This window comes from Phoxinus phoxinus (genome assembly GCF_949152265.1).
Source record: "Phoxinus phoxinus genome assembly, chromosome: 6".
NCBI classification, from domain to species: Eukaryota; Metazoa; Chordata; class Actinopteri; order Cypriniformes; family Leuciscidae; genus Phoxinus; species Phoxinus phoxinus.
The window spans coordinates 15,695,923-15,719,340 of NC_136881.1; the positions used below are offsets into that span (position 1 = coordinate 15,695,923).

The 23,418-nt window shown below is 38.7% G+C and overlaps 1 protein-coding gene across 6 annotated transcripts in view; it reads right to left on the minus strand.

The window, feature by feature from the left end:
• prom1b (prominin 1 b) overlaps positions 1-23,418 on the minus strand; it is a 45,376-nt gene that overhangs the window by 21,032 nt on the left and 926 nt on the right. For 3 of the 6 annotated variants that reach the window (XR_013798042.1, XM_079616108.1, XM_079616106.1), the window contains exons 2-12: positions 12,578-12,639; positions 12,358-12,384; positions 11,855-12,060; positions 4,767-4,887; positions 4,491-4,554; positions 3,810-3,899; positions 2,874-2,897; positions 2,306-2,523; positions 1,467-1,541; positions 1,306-1,369; positions 709-868 (exon numbers count right to left, since the gene is read on the minus strand). Coding sequence is in view for 4 of the 6 variants with exons in the window: in XM_079616108.1 (XP_079472234.1) it covers positions 709-868; positions 1,306-1,369; positions 1,467-1,541; positions 2,306-2,523; positions 2,874-2,897; positions 3,810-3,899; positions 4,491-4,554; positions 4,767-4,887; positions 11,855-12,060; positions 12,358-12,384; positions 12,578-12,639 (1,111 nt within the window). In the remaining 2 variants the exon portion in view is untranslated. The remainder of the gene's footprint in view (positions 1-708; positions 869-1,305; positions 1,370-1,466; positions 1,542-2,305; positions 2,524-2,873; positions 2,898-3,809; positions 3,900-4,490; positions 4,555-4,766; positions 4,888-11,854; positions 12,061-12,357; positions 12,385-12,577; positions 12,640-23,418) is intronic. The other 3 variants (XR_013798041.1, XM_079616109.1, XM_079616107.1) reach the window with 1 other exon arrangement.

The window sequence follows — 23,418 nt, forward strand, 5'->3', positions numbered from 1 at the left end:
GACTGTAAAAAAACAGTCACAGGTGATCCAACTAAGGCAATCAAGTGAATAACTATGGCAACCGACTCAACCATGTGCAAAACCCACCCAAAACCAGACACAGACACATAACCCGTTACAGTTACATAGTCCACGTTTACATTAGTGCACAAAGTTATTCCAATGCCGTCCCCTTTGTATAGTAGATAGAAATGAAATTGAAAGAATCAGTGTGTGAAAAGTTCTCAAAAAGTAGCGATTGTAAAAAAAAAAAAAATTATCAAAACTGACAGAAGATATATATATATATATATATATTAAATATATATAAATTTATATATAAAAATTGTAATAACATTGCACAGTATTTTTTTATGTTTATTTTTTTTACTGTTTTTGGTTAAATAAATGCAGCCTGGGTGAGCATAAGAGATTTCTTTAAAAAAAACTTTTTAAAAAAATCTTACAGACCTCAAATGAGTGGTAGTGTATGAATTCAATATTTTGAACTTTTAAATATGTCCTTAATAACTAGTTCAGTTTGGTTCAGCACACACTATTTGCATTTCATGTAAATGCAGTTGTCTCTACTTGAATATTCTATGACTGAATTTGGTTACATCATGTGGTTGTCACTCCCTAAATAACATCTCAGAAAAGGAGTGACAACTGAATATGTCTGTAATGTGTGTAGCATCAGTTTCATATTAGTAATCTCTACAGAAGTACCTGTAGAAGTCCAGCTGGTCGATCTGGGGGTAGTACGCCTCAATGTTCTTCTGGCTCTCCGTCAGGAACTTTGTGAAGTTCTCAAGTGCTGGTTCTACTGGGAACATCTTTGTGAAACCAATTATCTCTCCACATGACTTATCCAGCAGCCCTTTCACTTCTTTAACAGAGAGAGACGGAAAAGATAAAGTGAATATGTGTTTGGGAATATGGAGATGTGATAAATATGTGAAACAAGACTAACATCTCTAGCACTAAAACATCTCTGTGTGGATTAATGTTGCAGGGACACAGTACTTGGAGGCACACTTACTGGGTAGAGCTTCATTTTTTAAAAGACAGACCGGTTTCCGATTGCATAGGAACAGATACGAGAACAAAATCAAATTTAGTTTTTTGGTGATTGCTGTAGTTTCAGAGAACAACTTAAGTTAACATGTTGAGTAGAGAGAGATACTCTGTTGAAAAACCTAATGAGTATTTTCTATATGAAGGCACCGCATTAAGGCATCATAGGCAACACTCCTTATAGCCAGCGAGTCAACAGACCAGGTCTTGGTACAAAGCTAGATAGATTCATAAAGAGAATGCCCTCACCCGACACAATTCCTTTCGTCTGTTCCCTGACCATCCTTGGTGTGTCGTTAAAGGAAGAGTAGCCCTGAAAGAGATAAACAAAAAGAAAAGGTGGTGAGAAAACTGGCACAATACATTACGGGGGAATTAATGGGTGCATGATAGAGGTAGACCCATCTGACCTTCTGTATAATATTGCTGAGGTCTGTTTCAAGCACAGCGTCCAGATTGGCCAAAGGCGCCTCAACCTCAGGCAACTGTTGGATGTCACACAGGAGTCACAAATAAACCACACAGACCAACATATTGTACGATGTTCCTAAAGACCCCATTTAGCTCCATACAAACATATAAAGCAGATTTTTAGTACTTTAGTGGAATGGAATAATAATGTTTTATCTACAAGGTTGTTGTTGTTGTACCATAAATTTAAGTCCTGCTGATGATTTTTTGCCGTAAATTTAAGTCCCATAAAAACGAAAAGGTTGCTACCGTATTTTTTACGGTAAAATATTGACAAACCACAGTTGCTGGTTTTTTACCGTAAATTTCACCTTTTTTTTAATGAATAATGTATAACTAATTTATAATAAATACTGCAATATTCCATAAAATATTACAATTTTCTATTTTGATTTTATGGTCCATGGATGAGCCCTCAATATGGCCAGTCTTTACCAAGTCTCATGGGAAAAACATGATTATATATTAATTTTACAAATTACTAAATGTAAAGTTCAGTTATAGAGTTAGAAGCCTCATGTATAGAACTCAATAAAACTCGCTTTTAGTGCCACTCAGAGGACATTTCACGTAAAGAGTCATTTATCCTACAAATGGTTAACTTTTTGTTGTCTGTGCACATAAACTGGGATAAAATAACAGTATTTTAAGATAGAAAACTTAAAAGGTATACGTATTTAATCTTTAATTAGTATGCATAATGATTGACAGATTCCTATGCCAATAACACCCTGATACACATACATGTATATGTGGGCTGTGTGTGTGAGAGTGTTACCCCATTAAAGTTTGCGTTGAGAGCGAGCTGGCTGAGTGTTCCGCGGATGGTGCTGCAGGTGTGTGTTACGTCTCCGTTAGAGCAGGCCTGGTCGTTGAGTGTGTTTGAGAGAGATGCACGTTCAGATTGAAGAGAGTTCTGGAGTCTGCCAGTCCCTTCCTGTAGGGTCTCCAGTGATGTGGTCACACTCTCTAATGACTCTTTGGCCTCTCGCATGGCTGTACACACACAGAACACCTTCATTATAACACGCTCACATGAAGAAAAAGAAATACATGAATCATTGGGAGGGATTACACTATTGCAAATACACAACTGATCACAGAACAACCAAAACACGTTTATGTATATGCCATTTTCTCATATAAATGTGTGTCTCTATTCAGATTTTTCTGGAGTATTTAGGTTCTCATTTCATAAATTTGATGAAACGAATGATATTGCAGCATTATATAAAGATACACAAGACTGCTTATATCAACAATACTTAAAACAACAACAGAACGAACAACAACAACAACCACAATCTCTGTTCACAAAACACGTGGGTGAAACCTCTGGCTGTTACCTTTAATAGCACCTTCCACTTTAACTTTTATCCAAAATCACAAGCAACAGAAACAGAAAGGAACAAATTAATAAGAATAGTATCAGTATGAGTGTGTTTTGTGGTGTTCCTGTAGGTTAAACAGTAGAGCAAGGTACTAGCAACATCAAAACGTCTTGAAATCTGTTTTGGCTGAACATTTCTGTTTGTCATTTGCTGTCCTCTGGACCAGGTCACTCTTGCAAAAGAGATTTTAATCCTGAATCTCAAGTCTTGGTCAGCTTGTTTAAATACACAGAACTTCTACAATGTGCACATGTGTGAGCAGGAAAGAAAAAGGTGTGTAGGTGAACATGTATCGCAGTCAGTTCAGTTCGATTTGTTTTTTATCAGACTAAACTATAAAACCCCATGGAAGAGTAAGCACTGATTAAGCTCAGTTACAATTTATAATTACAAATCAATTATTGTAAGTAATTAATAATTTCAAATTAATTATTAAATATATGGAAATACATTCCTGGCTTACCTTTGAATAAAGTTAGACTTTTTTCGAGTAATTCTGACTTTATATCCGACGACTGAGGTTTTACTTGAAAAGCCGCAATTTACTTTACTTAATTACGACTTTAAATCTTACATTGTGACCTGATATCACAATATGACAATCTTACAATTATCCTTTTTTTTTTAAATTCAGCTTTGAATTGAACATTCTTGTAACTGATCTTGAATTCACAAGGGAAGAGAATAAAAGAGAATGTGAATTGCGCCTGTCATTTATTTGCACACACCGACAGACACTTCAATGTATTTAACACTTACAGTGGTTAAACTGGATAGTGAATGGTTAGTGAATAAGACTCGTGGTTTTGCATTGAAATGCCACGTTAAAATGTCAGTCCAGTTGAGTGAATTCGGGCCCTCAGTGTATGTACTGTATGTTTGTTTTTGCACCTGCTGTCATGCGAAGAGCGTTGTCTAAAGCAGGTACTACTTCTCTCTCCAGCTGATTATGAATCTGTCCACCCAGCAGAGTCCCAATATCTGATAAAACACATTGATAATACATTTAACAATTATTAAACGCAGCTCCAGCATAAAGTTAGCTACAGTTAAAAAGTTTGGGGTCAGTAAGATTAGAAAATAAATTAACAGTTTTATTCGGCAAGGGCACATTAAACTGATCAAAAGGGACATTAACAATGTTGCAAAAGATTTCTATTTCAAATAAATTATGTTCTTTTGAATTTTCAATTCATCAAAGAATCCTGGAAACAAGTATGTACTGTATCATGGTTTCCACAAAATTATTAAACAGCACAACTGTCAACACTGATAATAATAAGAAATCAGCATTTTAGAGGGATTTCTGAAGTATCATAACTGGAGTAATGGCTGCTTCACAGGAGGAAATTACATTTTAAATTCATTAAAATAGAGAACAGTTATTTTTAATTGTAATAAAATGTCACAATATTACTATTTTGACTGTATTGTTGATCAAATAAATGCAGCCTGAGTGAGCATAAGAGACTTCTTTGAAAAAAATTTAAAATTCTTACCAACTCCAAAATTTTGACCGTTAGTGTATGTTCACATTGAGACACGACAGAGGAAGAAAGAGAGAATACTTACTGTCTAAGTCTGATAATACTCTGTTCTTGGCTGTTGTGTACTGTGCAGCCAGGTAATCTATTTGCTACAAAAGAAAAAGGGAAGACAAACAGACTTAGACTTGGTGTTTGAAAATATGTCTGTGTTTGTCTCTGTGCTTCTGATCAGGCCCACAGAATCTGCACCAACAGAATCAGCAGATTTCAATTTTTTAGCTAATCTGATTAGCTTTCCACCTAACAATAACAGTGTAATACTCTTAGTTTTGTTTGACCATTCAATCAGTTAATGGCTTACCACTGGTGTGTAATTGGCAAAAGATTTCAGGTCTCTTATGTTAGTGCTGACGAGACGTCTGGTGCTCTTGATCTGAGATGTGATGTTCTGGTTTGCTGTGTAGGTGACCGCCACTCCCACTCTGTAAACAAAGCAACACATTTGGGAAACAATGTGCTTACTTGTTATGAAACACAGTTATGTTGGTGAAACATGTGACAAACTGCAGATTTAGGAATGAGTAAATTAGAAATAAAATAGTAAATAGTAAAAATGTACTAGTTGTAGTAAAGTTGGTATAATGTATGACTTTGTGAATAATTTTTATTTATATATAATTATTATTATTTATTTTTTTACAAATATTTATAATTCGAATATCCCTGCTTTATATATTGCTATCTGTGACATGCAGTAATATCCGACGTCCTCCGTGTGGTGCTGTTGTCATGCTAAGAACAGCCAAACTGGGGTGTGTTTACCAAAAGCATCATTAGTGCTTCCGTTGAATACTTGTATTAATAACAACATGAAATTGCAACCATAGTTGGCTTTGGGAAATGCACCCTTGTTTAAGTAATGTGATTAAGTAATGTGACTTACAGCTTACAGCTATTTCCCAATCAGCATGTAGGCCTATGTTTGAAAAGATCCTACAAATCTGATGGCTTCCTAACCCACGACCCTAATTGAAAAGCAAAGTATGGTTGCACACTTCCAGTTCCAAATCTCAGCAGAGATTTATTTGACTACTGTATCGTGACTACTGAGATATCAGATACTAATTTGACATATGGCATTTTGAATACTTAGTAGCTAAGAGTATTTGAAAGCAGGGTCAGTTATAATAAATGTTCCTTGAGCAGCAAATCATCATCATTTCTGAAGGATCATGTGATCACCGTCCGTTACCGTTACAGGATCACCGTTACAGAAGCAATATTAAAATAGAAAAGAGTTATTTTAAACTGTAATTATATTTAACAATATTACTGTTTTACTGTATTTATGATCAAATAAACAGCCTTGGTAAGCATAAGAGACTTATTTCAAAAACAAACAAACAAAAAAAATACCATGGTATTAGATGGTAATATTTTTTTATGAATAAATAAATAACATTGTTTAAATACAATGTTTAAAAATATATCATATACATATTTTAAAATGCACACATTCACTGGTGCTCATACATAGCCACAAACTAAAGATAACACTTTACTAATTGAGTGGTGCAGATACATATTAAATTGTGGCATCTGATTACAGATTATTGCCAGACAAACCTCCTTCCCTGTTCCCCCAATCTCTCGTTTCCTCTTTCACTGTCTCTCTCAGTCTCACTCCTCTCTCAGTAAAAAAAAAAAAAAAAAGATTTAATAAAGGGGAAATCTGATTCAACAAAGGAAGCCATAGAGAGAGAAAAAGAAAAGGGTGAAGAAAGAAACAGAGCAGATTTGCACAGTCATGATCTCTGCTCCCAGGCCTCGTCCTGCACAATTACTGCAAACCTCTCAGTAAGTCATTGAAAGTCCATCAAGACACACACACACACACCCTTACAGTACAGTCTATGCCTTACAAACGCCCATTGTGACCCAAGCAACTGCTGTCAGCACTGTCACAGAAAAAAGAAAAACAGAGAAGAAAAAAGAGGCAAAAAGAAAGAGGGGGATGGGGTGCAGAAATAAAGAGGGGACTTTCTCTCCGGACAGACTCAGGACTATCAATGTCACATGTGTGAATGTGTCTGTGTGTGTGTCATTCTAGACCACTGCAGGTGTGTTCACTACACACTCTAGCAATGGAGCAAATCAACTGGTTAGAACAAACCTCTAAATTGACAATTTTCCCAATTTTCTGTAATTTCCTAAAATTTCAGTGTCAGTTTAACAATCAGTAAGGATCCAAATCTGACAGAAAAAAAATACATTAGAAAACACAAGTGCACAAGCACAAACACTAACTATCCTTGACTAGATTAGTGTGAGCAGCACAGCTTGTGTTTATTAGAGAGCAGTGATAGGATGATGGTGGTTCAATGTATCTGTGACCTCTATTCTTTTTAGACATAAATAAGGCTAATGTACTTTACCAGAATCACTCATCACATTTGCACGCAAACTGGCCACAGGACACAGTAACACATTATTTACCGATCTGCATATGTTCTGAAACATTTCTTAAATATTCTGTACATTGAATATATATTTATATATTAGGGCTGCCCCGTAATAGTCGACTAACCGTTAATCGACTAGTAGAGGCTTAGTCGACAAAAATATTATTAGTCGTTTAGTCGCAGAAAAAAAACTACACGCAGGCTGTGACAAACGTTAACGTTCTTGTGAATGGCAGGGAATCCAAACATTCGCCTATTAATGACCTCAAATATGCCTTATCACTTGAAACATGTAAGTAGCAGCACTTTACAAGTCCGCTCCCTCTAATGTTAGGCTAACCTAGACAAATGTGCGCTATTATTAGGCGCATATCTAAGTATTTGTGTGGAGAGCGCGCTTACTGCATGACATACAGGCGCCAGTCCATCACTTGCATTTAACTTAAAATACTCCATCATTTTTGGTCATACAGATATACCAGCTGAGCCTCAAGAACGATCTCAACCAAGCCTGAACCCAGGGCCGGCCCGAGGCATAAGCGAACTAAGCGGCTGCTTGGGGCCCCGTGGCCACCAGGGGGCCCCCAATCGAGTTTTTATTTTATTTTATTTTTTTACACATATTAGATAACTTAAACGAGTGACATAAATGAATGAATGAATAATTCATGACAAGCGAATTCTGATTTTATTATCAATAGGCTATACCTGCTACAACTGCTGCTGTGTCTGCCAGCGTTTGAATCATGCGCATAATCTAGACACCTCGCGTGCATAGACAATTCGTGGGTGGGGAGACTTCTGTGATGAAAATAGACTTTAACTTTATTAATATGGTTTTAATAATCTTCATAATGTAACCGGGCGTTCGTATAGGGTTCACCTAACACTAACAGAAATAAGAAAATAATAAACGATAGCAGTTTGAAGTCTTCTCCACTTTATTATATTCCACACATCAGATCACTAACTCCAAAACCCCGCGACACTCCAGTACCAAGTGCGCATCTACGGCAAGCCCCGAGGGGAAAAATACATTGCATGCACACATATACAACTAGCGCCAGTACATCATTATTATTGTAACAGACTTTGTTGGATTCTGTCATGATGCAATCCAACAAAGTCTGTTACAATAATAATCTATAAATAAATTAAAAAGATTTTGAGGACAGTTACACTGTCAATAATTGTTATTGTTGTTGCGGTTATTATGTTTCTGATTTCTAAGTTTTGTCATTATTTTAGCAAATAATTGAGAGAGTTAGTAAAAGAGTAAAGTAAAAGTTAAACGTTTTAAAAACAAAAGTGAAAAATGTATGCATTTCATTATTTAAGTATAATTTTTTTGTAACATTCTATTTTTGATTATATCCATGTTTGTCTATTTTGGTTTTATTTTGTAGTTGAAGACTGCACATTTATTGCACATTTGTAAATAATTTATTTATGTTTTGTGGCAGTTTGTTTTCAGAAGTTTCAAAGAGTTAGTAAAAGAGTAAAGTAAAAGTTAAAACTTTTTTATTTAAGTATCTATTTTTTATTAAGTATTTATTTTGTATTAATACATAACCTCACTGTATTAATTTATAATGTCGCATTATAGCGTGACATTTGTGTCAATAATCGTCAAGCACAGGTGACTCCGCATGGTGGGAGGGGGCCCCCAAATCAAATTCGGCTTAGGGCCCCCAAAAGGCTCGGGCCGGCACTGCCTAAACCATGGCACATATGGTTAGTGATCATGCCGAGGTAGTTCATGGCAGTAGGAACTGCCCTGGGAGGACTAGGTGGTAATTGTACTTCTCCCTGTACTTCCAGACTAGTGGCAGACCCTTCATGCACAGATCGAAGGTGTTGATGCTTCTGACAGACCTCAGCTGCAGCCTCCTGTCTTAAAGGAATACTTCACCTCTGGAAAGATGAATGTGTATTTAAAATGGGTTATTTATGTAGAAGAAATGTGAAATTATTTTTGAATTTGGAGCCTTCTAGACTGAGAAAAGCCAGAAAATGTATTTTTGGCTTATGGGGATGAAAGACAACAACTCCCAGAATGCACTTGCTTCGCTGCCCTAGAAGGCCACGCCGTCGCCTACCGGTAAGAGATCGCAGTAAACAACAAGGCTATGCTACTAGTGAGTCTCCGTGAGTCTGCCCGGTATTTTGATGTCGCCCAAAATGTCCAGGATTCGCGGCTTTTGCATTCTACAGTCGCCATTCATTATGTTTACTGTGACGAGCAGGAACGAGACTGACGGCCGCGGGTGAACGATGCGAGCCCGGTGGCGTGATTACTGATGAGTGGCGCCGGCGCCTGTGAGACGCACGCACCGGTCTCGTATCTCTCACGGAGGAGCGGGAATTTTCTTAGCAATGTTAAAACGCACATCAACCGATCACTTGTTTAGCGTTCATGTAAACACTACATTCAGATTCACAAATCGGAATGAATTCAGTTAGATTGAAACAAAAGGTGTGCATGTAAACAATGAATGCGACTGCAGAAAGCAAAAGCCGAATCCCGGAAATTTTGGACGATCTCGACGGCCGGACATGTCTGGGAAAAAGAGGATGGTAACCCCTACTACTCAGCTTTCTCCACAGAATAAGAAACTGTTAGCTTAGCTTCCAAATAAAAAAATGGCTGACACTATATGTACATTCTGTGCGTGAGATCCCACCCTCTATGGGCGGGTTGAAAACATGCAGATCTAGCGCCTTCTACTGGATAAATGATGAGCTAGTGTTTGTAGTCTTACCCTTATTCAAAGAAATTTGACTTCCTGCTTTTTATGACGCAAAATGACGATTTTTGCGTCATAAAAAGCAGGAAGTGGAACACTTAAATCCTCATTTCTCCTATCTCAGGGGAAAATAAGGGAATAAACCATGACCATTCGAAAATGTGACTGGGTTTCTAAAGATACAAAGTCTAATGCAAATGGGTGAAGTGTTCCTTTAATGTCCTGTAGTCCTCGAAAGACCTGTTTGCTAGCATTAGTCAAAGGAGCCAACCATCATGTCTCACTGTTTGGTTGCTAGGGAGTGGCTTGATAGCTGCCAATGATGATACTCCAAAGGCTGCTTGAAGATATCCCTGAAGATATATTGGGTTTGTGTTTCTAGGGTGCTCGACAATGGTTGCTAGGGCATGGCCAGGAAGTGTTGAATGTGATTTGTGATTGGCTGTTTACTGCCCCGAGTCAAATGAGCCCACCCTCATGTTTCTATGACACTTCAATCCAAAGATATCCCTTTGACCGCTTTCAGTGGAAGTCTATGGAACTTGTTGCTAGTGTGCTCTAATGGTTGCAAGGGCGTGGCTTGATAGCTTCATGGTGACCCTGAAAGACTACCCCTGTCTCTATGACACTGTGATCCAGTGTCCACTGTGAGTTATGTTCAATACAAAATTCCGATGCAAGTTACATAGTAGGATTAAACACGTATGCGCAATCCCTGTTTCATGGGCCGTCCCTTCACCATAGTATGTCTATGGGGCAAATTTGGGCAGCTCTTGCCCCCCAGGAGTACAACTGACACCCCATTATGAGGTATGTTCTTACAGAGCCTGCCAGCCTCTTCAAATGTGGTAACCCATTTGTTTCTACAAAATCCTCGCTCAGAGCTATGACTCGCCAAAATCCGTTGCAATGTTAAGACTATGGGATTTTTTGCCCGCCGGGCGAACACTGTATGCCCGATCGCTTATTGAAGATATATCACACCTCTCCTCAATAATCCGCACGGTTTGACGCCTCATTCATCGGTCTATGACAAACAGGACTAATGCAATTGCAAAAACAAAATAGCAAAAGTTACATTGTTGCAAAAGTTACATAAATATATATATATATTTATAAAATAGTTACTCAACGGCAATGCTATTGTTTGGCTAGTGCAAGACCCTGTATGCGAAGTCTGCCATTTTTGTTCCTTGATTTTGGGACTAACCCTGCATTTAAATGTGTACTTTTCTGTTACAAAGCATGCAAAAAGTAATATGTCAAATGAGTAAGATGTCTCGGAATTCAATGTATACATAATATCAAAGACTTTAGATATGCAAAGACACTCGTATTACTATGAATGGGAGAAAGTGCAATGCACAATATGGCGGAATAAATCCCGCCTTCTAAGTAAAAAAGCCAATCCCCAATTAATAAAGTCATGGCGCCACTGCAGCTGCCGTAAGAAGCTCCGGTTTCTATAGAAATACTCAGTATTCTGAGATGTGTGTTTATGACTGCATATGCGCATTGGCTAGTCCAGCCAGAATTTATTTATTTTTTTGTCATTATTTGAGCATTTAGAAACAAAATTTATGAGACAGCTGTTGTCAGATTTGTACACAGCTTTGAAGGATTTGATGTTTCCCCATTCAAAGAGATGCACTTGCATGATTTCTTGCATTATTGAAATAGCTGCCTGAGAGGCGTTTCAAAGATGGAAATGATTTAACTTAAAGGGACTTTGATAATTATTAATTATTAATTCAATGAGAACATTTGTTTTATATATTTTGCAAAATTCACAAAAACAATTATATTATCCATAATTATCCACTGACAATGCTGTCCAACTGACACAAGGGGACGTACCACTACTGTTAACTGCCACTGATTATTGGACCTTGCTAATTATCTCAAAAAGACCAAAATATAGTTTGTACAAATTCAAAACTAGACACTTTCATTATAACATTATGCATAACAAGTCACAGTTACACTTTATTAGATGGTGTCTTTGTTACACTGTAATTCTACATTTAAGTACTGAGTAATATTAACATGTACTTACTTAGGATTGGGATTTGGTTTGGTTTAGGGTTAGTTGCATGTAACTATGCTTCATTTATACCATTACTATAGTAACTACATGTAACAATGGCACTGTAAAATAAAGTGTTAACAAGTCACTTTTAGAAGCATGTGGAATAGTTAAAAAGAGTCACAAACACTCTTTGAAGGTGAGGAAGACTCACGCGAGGAAGACAGAGGTAGCGATGAGCGTGGCCATGTAGAAGCCTCGTAAGCAGTCGCCGTTCTTCTTCTGTCTCTGATGCATCTCACCCCCACAGTTCTCACAGCATCGGCACACGCAGAAACACAGACCCACTATCGGCACGAACAGCACAAACAACACTCCCAGTACTGTCAGGACTATGAAGCCGAGCTCATAGAAGATAGCCTGGAGAGGAGAGGAGAGGAGAGGAGAGGAGAGGAGGGGAGGGGAGAGGAGAGGAGAGGAGAGGAGAGGAGAGGAGAGGAGAGGAGAGGAGAGGAGAGGAGAGGAGAGGAGAGGAGAGGAGAGGAGAGGAGAGGAGAGGAGAGGAGAGGAGAGGAGAGGAGAGGAAAGGAGAGGAGAGGAGAGGAGAGGATTTAATTGCATTCAATCTTAATATTTGCTGAGTAAAGCCCCCAAATCACATTATATATTTCTTTATATGAACTTGGACATGAACAAGTCACTAGAATTAAACAGTACCTGTAGTAGTAATACAACATTCTCTGGCTGGATTGCCGTAGAGTTGAAGAGACATCATCAGTGTGCATGGCGAAAAGAAAGAAAAAAGGAACTGAGTTTGGAACATGTGCTCCCATATAATCTATTATGTACAATATGTTATGTTTTTTATTGTATTATAGGTCTATACAGTGGGCATTATTTATAAGCACATAAATAATGATTAGAACCAAACACACACCTTCTTGTAATCATCCCCCTTGATTCCTCCCATGTTCTGCTGGACCATCTTAACAATGAGATCTGTAACAACAAATTAGCAGAACAAAATAAAATGTGATGGTTACTAACTGGAAATTCGAGAAACCGTCAAAAACTGAGTTGGATTGTTTCAAAGCACAAGGAAGTTCTGCTGCAATGTGCATATTACTTTCACAGGTGTAACATTTGTGAGAAAGCAAGTAAGATTTAGTAAAATGTTTGCTGTTGAAAGTTTAATTCTGAGAAAGTAAATATTTGTTCTTTAATCTGTTGCTATTAGTTCAGCCTGTTTGAAGGGCATTACAGTTTTTTTACAGTCGCTAGGAAACATTTCTTAATAATTATTTCTTACTTCTGTAAATGCTTTCTTTCTTCTACCTCTCTACTGTTTAGAATTCACTGCAATATATGTTACCAGAATGAATCAGACATGATGCAGTATGCTTCAATATTGGCATTTATATAGCGCTTTCATATGTACTACTGTACACCCAAAGCCCTTTACAATCATATCGGGGGGTCTCTCCTCAACTACCACCAGTGTGAGCATCCACTTGGATGATGTGACGGCAGCCACAGTACAACGGCGCCAGTGCGCTCACCACACACCAGCTATAGGTGGAGAGAGAGTGATAGAGCCAATTCAGTGGATGTGGATTATTAGGAGGCCATGATTGGCAAGGGTCATTTGAGGGAATGTGGCCAGGACACCGGGGTTACACCCCTACTCTTTACAAGAAATGCGATGGGATTTTTAATGACCACAGAGAGTCAGGACCTCTGTTTAACGTCTCATACGAAGGACGGTGCTCTTTGACAGTATAGTGTCCCCATCACTCTACTGGGGCGTTAGGACCCACACAGACCACAGGTAGAGCGCCCCCTGCTGGCCTCACACCTCTTCCAGCAGCAACCTGGTTTTCTCACGAGGTCTCCCATCCAGGTACTAACCAGGCTCAGCCCTGCTTAACTTTAGTGGGCAAACAGTCTTGGGCTACAGGGTGATCGTTTAACGTCTTATCCAAAGGAGGTGTTTTTTTGACAGTATAGTTTCCCCATCACTAGCATTAGGACCCACACAGACCACAGGGTGAGCCACCCCTGCTGGCCTCACTAACACCACTTCCAGCAGCAACTAATTCTCTTTCGAAAGGGAACTCCCGCTGCGTCCCCTTGGGGTCGCTATAGGGGAATGGCTTAGCTATGACCGGTGTCTGAAGTGGAAATCTAAACACGACAATGAACGTGACATTGGCAGGTGGCAGCCCATGACGTCACTACAAGTGAGACAGAGAGTATAAAAGGGCACCTGTGCAATACGTCATCCTCTTGTTGTCTTCAGGAGACTGTTTGTTTGAACGTGCGATCTGAACAGGTAAGTTTATAATATGGCTAGTACTAGCACTGCTAATTTTAGAATGTTTGTTAATCCGTGTCAGCGTTTTCTGACACCTGATGACACACACGATATGTGCGTTATGTATGAGTGTGGAGCGTGCACGCTCAGTCTTTGAGGGGGCTGTATGCGTGCATTGCGAGCGATTTCCAAAGGAAACTTTGCTTTCGTCTGTTTCTTTTCTCGAGGGAATCGGGACAGCGATCTGTGCCCTGCAGTTCAGGACCTGCTGCAGCCGAAGCGGGCAGGAAACTGAAGTCATGGCGCTCACAGATGGAGCTTGAGAGGGGTTTGAATATCTCTCGCTTCTCAGCGGGTAACGAGAGCGATCTCTCTCGCGGCATCTGATTCAGCAGTGAATCGCCCCATTCAGTCACTTGCCCCATGCCAAGCTGTGCAGGATGAGGCTGATGAGGACGACGATGTTTCTGAGCGCTCTCAGCCTGCCCGCCTCGCAAATGACGAGTTGTTGGACGTTATGTCGCGCACCACAGAAAGGTTAGATCTGCAGTGGAAACGCGAGAAGCACGCGCCCTCGCATGGCCGCCCCGATGACCGTTTTATCTCTGGGCATAATCCACCAGTGGCATTATCTTGCTTTTTTTCCCCCAGATCTTCACATTGAGGTATGGAGATCTTGGAAAAAAAACATATTCTGCACGCATCCATCGTTCACAGGCAAATTATGCTGACATGGAGGAGATGCAGGAATATAGATATGACTTGATACCCCCGATCGAAGAGACGTTGGCCAACTATCTCTCGATGGAGAGATATCTCTGGGTGAACCTGGCTGACATCGGGGAGAGGGAGAAATCACTCCTCCTCGATGTGGCGGTTTTGCCTTCCGAGCTTTTTGGCACATCCATTGAGACGGTGGTCGGGAAGTTTCAGGAGGTGAAGGCGCTCTCCGTGGCTCTAAAGTCCCAGTCTGAAGATCGGAGATGATACCAGAAAGCGAGTGCCGCCTAAGCACGGAGGAGGCGTGAGTTTAGAAAGAGGCGAGGTAACATCAGGGAAGTGGTCCAGAACAAGCGCCCTGAGCGGTATTCTGGGGCTCCAGAGGCTAACCAACATCTGCCTCCTTCACCCCTCCCCGTTCCATCCCCTGACTGAGGTCAAGGTGGACTCAGTTGCACGTTACAATTGGCCCTGAAGCTGAAACCATGATGTGTTTTTGCAGAGCATTAATCATCTGCCCTACTGACGGTTCGGCACAGAGGCTGGTTAGAACATGGTGGTTGCGGTGTAGACAAGGTTACGCATGTAACTATGGTTCCCTGAGAATAGGGAATGAGACTCTGCATCGCTTTGCCATGCTTCCAGCATTCCTCCACACGTCTCCTTCAGACAAGAAGTGGATGACGTATATATTTCCCCCATAGTGACACCAAGGGGACGCAGCGTCTCATTCCCTATTCTCAGGGAACCATGGTTACATGGTGTACGTTTTCTCAGGAGGTCTCTCATAGGTTATACACTACATGATTGCTATCAGTCTAATAGTAGTCTAATAGTGTATACACACTAGGGCTGGGACAACGCGTCGACGTCATCGATGACGTCGACGCAAAAAATACGTCGACGCAAAATATGCACGTCGATTCGTCAGACCCAAAACAAAAATGGCGGCGTCGGAGAGTAGTTGCAACACCACTCGCTCCTCAGACTTTCAGAAGTGCAAACGCACTCGGTCCTCTAAAGTATGGGAATTCTTTAATGTAAAAGGAAACAATTCCGTGATATGTCGTCTGTGCAAAATGGAGATGGCCTTCCATTCTAGCACCACGGCAATGCACCAGCACCTGAAGAGGCGCCACCCGGGAGCAGCTGCAGATGACAGAGCACCGTAAGTTTTTCTTCAACTCCCCACTTTGCACTCGATGTTGGAGTAGGCTATAATACGTTGTCCAAACCTAAGGTTTTAGGCTACAGTGTATGTTTTTTAACTACGTGTGTTTGTGAGAGAGAGAGAGAGAGAGAGAGAGAGAGAGAGAGAGAGAGAGAGAGAGAGAGAGAGAGAGAGAGAGAGAGAGAAAGAGAGAGAGGCGCGGACGCGAGCGAAAAGTCGCATTGTGTTTGATTATATTTGTGTGTGTGTGTGTGTGTGTGTGTGTGTGAGAGAGATGGAGGCGCGGGCGCGATCGAAAAGTCGTAGAGTGTTTGATTATATGTGTGTGTGTGTGTGTGTGTGTGTGTGAGAGAGAGGGGCGCGCGATCGCAAAGTCGCAGAGTGTTTGATTATATTTGTGTACGTGTGTGAGAGTGAGGCGCGATCGAAAAGGCGCAGTGTGTGTGAGAGAGAGAGAGAGAGAGAGAGAGAGAGAGAGAGAGAGAGAGAGAGAGAGAGAGAGAGAGAGAGAGAGAGAGAGAGAGAGAGGCGCGATCGCAAATTTTAAGAGCAATAAACATATATTGCAATGTTAAGGAATTCATGTTTTTTTCATTCAGACATGTAAATCAACATGTATAAATTGCTATTATAGTCAATTAATGGGCAGATAATCGATAATCGAATCGAATCGGACTGGGAAAAATAATCGTTAGATTAATCGATGCATCGAAAAAATAATCGCTAGATTAATCGTTTAAAAAATAATCGTTTATCCCAGCCCTAATACACACACACACACACACACACACGCGCACGTAAGTAAGTAACTTATTAACTTAAGTATTGTACACTTTACTTAAAGTCACCACATATTTGATTAAATTTAAAATTGAGAATGGTAGTTTTTTAATGGAATATTTGTCATTAAACATTTTTAAGTTTAAACTTATTTTTTAAGCTACAAGAAACTACATCACAGTCTCATCTATCATACCTGATCTGAACAAAATATAGCTTTTACCTCTTGCAGGTCAGGGTGATACTGATAGCAATAGTGGAGAACTCTATTACTCTAACAAAATTAGATATACCTCTTTGAACCTTCTGGATTTGTATGTTTTCATTACGACATTAAGTATCTTTATCAAATAATTGTTATATAAATAAAAAATAAATAAACAGCCAATTAGAATTAAAATAAAATAAAAAAGCCAATTGTCCTAACGAGGATAATTATCTGATAATTATAAACATACTAAATAATATATTGATGAAAATATAAAAATGCAGAACGTTTTCTGTAAGTTTAGGTTCAGAGAGTTTAACAAACATTATGACCATACTAGTATATAGAACTCCATACTGTAGTTTACACTAATATAATAATACTTTCCAATACTCTTTCTAGCATGTATATGCACACACACACACACACACACACAAAGAGAACCTATATATTCATGTATTTAATGATATAATGAGTGATAGCGTCGAGTGATATCCCATAGCGGCGTTTCTGCAAAGTACTATAAGTGAACTGCCCACTGTAATGCTCATGCACGAACATAAACAAACACTTAACCCTAAAACACCTTTGCATAAAAGGATAAGCTTCTTTACAGTTGTACTAAATTTAGCAGGTATTTTTTTCTGGCATGACACCTTGCAGGGAGATCAACAGAACATGATCCAAAATATAACGCCATGGCCAAGACTGCGCTTTAAAACACTAACAGCACTGCTTTACTGGTCACAGCCAAAACAATATAACATCATTACAAAACAGAATTCACTCCACTATTAAATTAATTGACCCAATAAGGCTGTCTTGATCCATTTTTATTTTTTCTGGGAAGGAAATCAATATTTTTATTCAGCAAGGATTCGTTAAATTGATCAAAAGGGACAGTATAGCTATTAATAATTTTACAAAGATTTATATTTAAATAAATGCTGTTTTTTTGCCATTTCTAGTAATAAAAAAATATGTAAAATATGTTCCACACAAATATTAAGCTGCGCAATTGTTTTCAACATTGATTATACTAATAAATGTTTTTTGAGAGATAACATGACACTGCACGTGAACACTGGAGTAATGATGCTTAAAATCCAGCGTTGCCATCACAGGAAAAAAGTATTATTAAAACATTAACCATATAACAAAACAAACTATATATTTACATCCAAAAACAGTAAGAGTTGAATATTTCAAGCATAACTCTGTGAACAAAGCAGAATATACAGTTGTTTTGTATATTTAGTATATTACAATTATTATTATTATTTTTAATGTGTTTAATTTGTTCTCTGTAGCTTTTTAATTATATTACCTCTTATATTATATTAGACAGTGTTACCATGAAAATCAAGTATTTAAATTGTAGGGGTCCATGTGCTGGTTGAGAATCGTATATAGAATTATCAGGCAGATATGTGTGTGTGTGTGAGATATAGCAACTCTTTCTCAATATAGCAATCTCAAACTGTATAAAAGAGAGTGAGAGAATGCGAGAAATCCTTTGGCGAACAAGAAAGGGTATCACTGGTTATAATGGCATATGGTTAATCCTCTTACAGTGGTCTTGCAGTTTGGCAGTTAAGTGGTCCCTCTCTCTCTCTAATGCTTTCTTTCCCCTTTTCTCGCTTATTCTACCAAACCCTATTTCTCTCTTATTTAATCCCCCCCCCCCCATCGCGCACTCTCACTTCCTATCCTCCTTTTCTCACAGATACAACAAGCTACTGAAAAACATTAAACGAACGAAGCAGATGAAACATATGCAATGTTTATGACTAGTACTGTGACCCTCTTTGTAAGGTATGATATTATATGACACGATGACAAATACAGATAAACTTCTACTAATCCACTGACTAACAGAGAGAATGCTTCACACACACAGACAATGCCAGTATAAGTGGGTCATATCTGAGTGTTTATCTCCCTGTCCTTCAATTACAGTGCAGATTTTTAAATCCAGTGATCAGTGATATTAAGCTTTATCTGGTCTGAGACGGAGGGAGTCCCCGGATTAAACCTCAGACTCAGACTGTGTACAGTATATTCATATCCCTCATATCCTTCATCTGTCCATTCCTCAGATACAGTAGCATAAATGTGGGTAGATTCAACTGTATTATGTTTATTAAGCATTAACCCACCTATTCCTTCACAGACAAAATGCTCCATCCTGTGTTCAAACCTGTGAGCTGTGACTTATCAGGAAAATGAGTTGCAGACAGACAGAATGTATAGAAATATAGTGCCCTTTAACCTGAACCATGTGCTCAGTGTTACTGCTGTTTAATCCATTAATCCAGTCTCAATTCTACATCAGAAGTACCTTTCTATAAGATCAGGAGTTACAAATCTGCAAAGAATGCTTTAGCAAAGGATCTGTTAGTGGCTTGTGTTTGATCTATTTGTGTCTGTAAGTCCACATCCACATGTTTACAAGTTAAAAATGGCATCACATTTCTTAAAATGTGCTATTTTTAAGAATGTGGGGGTTTAAAATTAGAAATGTTACAAAAGTGTTATTTTGGGGTTGTTTGAGGGTTGTTCACGTGCATGTTTTGTCAGGAGGAGGCATTTGCATTGCATGTACCTTTTGAGCATATGGCACTCAGATTATCAGCTTACCTGATTGGGCAGGTGACTCATAGAGCAGATTGGCTAATTAGTTAGGCTGCAGGGACTTAACTGTGCAATCCTATTCTACTCTAAAACACACATACACACACACAAGCGCTCCTCAGTGCTCAACATGCTGACCTCACAATGAAATCCACCTGCCAACAGTCTGACCTTAAACACACTGGGGCTATTTGTCACACTTTTTACTCCAGTAAATATATCTCAGGGTTATTTGTGAAATTTAATTTCTGTAGTAAATTTCAAAATAAATATATACACTGAGTGTTACTGCCTAGGAAAAAAGACACTTCATTGAAGCCACTAGTGGGGCATGTTGTCACGTGATGTGGGGTAAGTTGTCACAGTGAAACCTGCCGTGAGTCTATAGGCTTTCAAAATCATGTCAGCTAACCCAGGTATCACAATACACTGTAATGTAACAGTTATACAACATGTGTTGCACACAATTCCAATATCTATGCACTCCTCATTAACTCACTGATTAAAACATCACTTTTTGAATTACACCTGGAAATCTGTACATTAATGAACTCTCCAGAGCTATTATAGTGGTCAGACTCCCTTTCTCCAGCGTACTAACAGTAGCCTACAGTAACAAACCAGCGCAATCTTATCATATCCAAACCAATATATCCATATTTCTACAAGTTCAGATAGCAAAAGGATGATGATTCATGAGCAGATCACTGAGCGCATCCAGGCATAACAGGAACATTTATAACAGAATATTTCAATAAATATATTTATGGCAAGCTGTTTTAACGTTCATCCCTTAAAACTCACTTCAATCGTTTTTTATGTTAGTAGTGCAGATCATCTAAAAATATGTCTCTGTGTAAATCAGACAGTTTCACCTCCCTGTTTTTGGATATTAATCGTTTTTATTGCCCTGGCAAAATCAAAACATAAGGCATCATGTTTTCTCACTGCATGTCTCTTTTCTCTTCCTACGGATTACTGTAATTATCTTAACTGGGACTGGCTTGACCGAATTCACCACCAACCATTGTGTATCAGGTTAAAAATAGTTAAAGACCCTGTCTAAAGACTCTGTGTTCTGGCCCATTCAGGAAGAACGTGCTACATGTGTATGTGTGTAGCTCTTCAACGTGTTGAGAACTATTTCCCCTGACTAATCCTCATCATTTGCAGTGTAACTGCTCTTCTGATTAATAGGGCTGCAATGTTCCGCTCTGTAACCAATCACAGTGATTTTTTTTATTTATTTTTTTATAATAATGGCATGCTTTATCATGAGTATTTGTGCATACTAGTACTTATTCTAATAACAATCAACATCTATTCAATTAGTCACTGTTACAATATGTTACAGGTAACAACTGGGGCAGATACTAATGTCTCATCTAATCTACAAATATGCTAATATCAAATAACAAATAATATAAGTCAGTAGTTACCAGAAACAATGGAATAATACTGCTGGGATAATGATTAGCAAGGAATTAAGTAGGCTAGTAGTGACTAATTGAATACATAATCACTGCTGGAATAAGTAGGCCTTCTGGTATCTAATGAAAAGCAAGTGAAATTTAAAAACATACTAGCCACTATTAGATTTCCAGCAAGTGAAACTAAATTGGCAACACTATAACACTACTTTGCAGTGTCCTTGTTACACATGGTACAACGGGGATAAAGGCAGGATATAAGGAGCATTTTACTTTATTCTCTTTTAAACCACTAGACGGCACAAAATTCAGCTCAGCACTTTTCTTAAAGAGGTGGTTGATTATGATTTTACTTTTCTAACTTTAGTTAGTGTGTAATGTTGCTGTTTGAGCATAAACAACATCTGCAAAGTTACAACGCTCAAAGCTCAAAGCAAATGGAGATATTTTCTTTTAAAGAAATTGCTTTTTAAGGACAACAACAAATGGCTGGTAGGGACTACAGGACATTCCTCCCGTGTTAGTGACATCACCAAACCTAAAATTTACATAAATCCCACCCCCGGGAATGCGATTTATAGATTATCATGAAATAATATGCTAATCAATGACTAGAAGATAACTAGAATGCTAGGTAATGAATGAATGAATGAAAAGTGAAACTAGAATAAAAAGTAACGACACATAAGCTACATAAATTCATCAATTTGTCTGTGTGAGGTAAAAGGACACAAGCTGTTGAAGCTCCGCCCTCTGTGTTGAGAACAGCAGCTCATTTGCATATAAAGGGACATACACAAAAACTGTGTTTTTTTGCTCACCCTCAAAAAGTTTCAATTTTAACATGCTATATAAAAATATCTGTGGGGTATTTTATTAGACTTATTTTACATCTTGTGAAAAGGGCATGCCCCCCTTTAACAACCGCATTTGATGATCCACAAGGACATTTGGTTGGCTGATCTTTGACGCGTTCGGGGACAGGAACACAAATTTGATTCTGAGGTGCCCCTGCTGTTGGGACTAAAGGTACTAGGGATGTGCATCTCCATAACCGAGGCAGATGCGATATGCATCTCGATGCATAGCTAACGATACGATACATTAAAGATACATAAGCAGCTACAAATGCGATGCGATGCGATACAATTCACCCCTCCATTTTATCAAATTGTTTACAGAATAAAGTTAAAGCGTTAAAATAGTGGTAATTCTAAGTTAGCGCTCATAGTTTTGACCGGTCGCCTACGATAGCCGCAGAAGTTAAAAAATTTCAAAGCATCCGAAGCTCAAATCGGATCCAAATTTTTCCGCATTCGCATATGATTGGAACTCCACGCAGCTCCCAAACTACTCTCCATTGGAATTAAATGACTTCCGGTCCAGCGACTGTCGTTTGTCGTGTGCAGTGGAAAGGCGGAGGGAGTAAAATTTAATGCGTATTTGCCATGCTGTCCGGGGGGAAGGCTCCGAGATCGGAGTTCGGTTAGAACCCCCGCAAATGGTTAGGACTAGAAGTGTGGAGAAGGGGTGGAGGAGGGATGCTGCTAAACTGTCAAGGATTGAGGTGAGACTGCATGCTGAATCTATATATACCCTCTTATCATTGCTGAGTTCTCTCCACTCGTGTTAATTATCTGAATGTGCTCCTCCCGAACTTTGTTAATAAAACATCAAAAACATCCAATTTTGATTCGATTCAACAATGCGATTCAATGCAATACGATGCAATGTAAAAAAAAAAAAAAACTTGATGCTATGCAATTCAATATGGTACAGATTGTTCACTTTTATTTCTTTGGTTCAGACAGACAGATGACAACACGTGATGTTATATTCAGAGCCACGGACTGGGAATTATGAATTTCTGTGGCACCACGTTCAACGCCTAAATGAATCCACAGCAGCCTAGAAGGATCTTTCAAACAATTCTCATCTTGCAAAATGTAATTACGAACTCTTTAGGATATGAACGTTTTTTACAAGTTGAAATCAAGTAATTGCCCTAATTACGACATGACGTAAATGCAAGGCCCACATTGCCACCTCATACATTTATACGATTTTTAAACAAACAAACATTTTTCTTAAAGGGATAGTTCACTTTAAAATGAAAATTCTGTCATCATTTACTCACCCTCAAGTTGTTTCAAACCTGTATTAATTTATTTTTTCTGCTGAACACAAAGAAAGATATTTTGAAGAATGTCAGAAACCAAACAGTAGTCTGTACCCATTGACTTCCATAGTATTTTTTTTTCCTACTATGGAAGTCAATGGGTACAGACTACTGTTTGGTTTCTGACATTCTTCAAAATATCTTTCTTTGTGTTCAGCAGAAAAAATAAATTAATACAGGTTTGAAACAACTTGAGGGTGAGTAAATGATGACAGAATTTTCATTTTAAAGTGAACTATCCCTTTAAGGTGTGCCTTTAGCCCTGTTGTAGGCCTACCCTACTTACTGTCATAACTACAGTAAATTATGCATAATTACATGCAACCAACCCTAAACCAAACT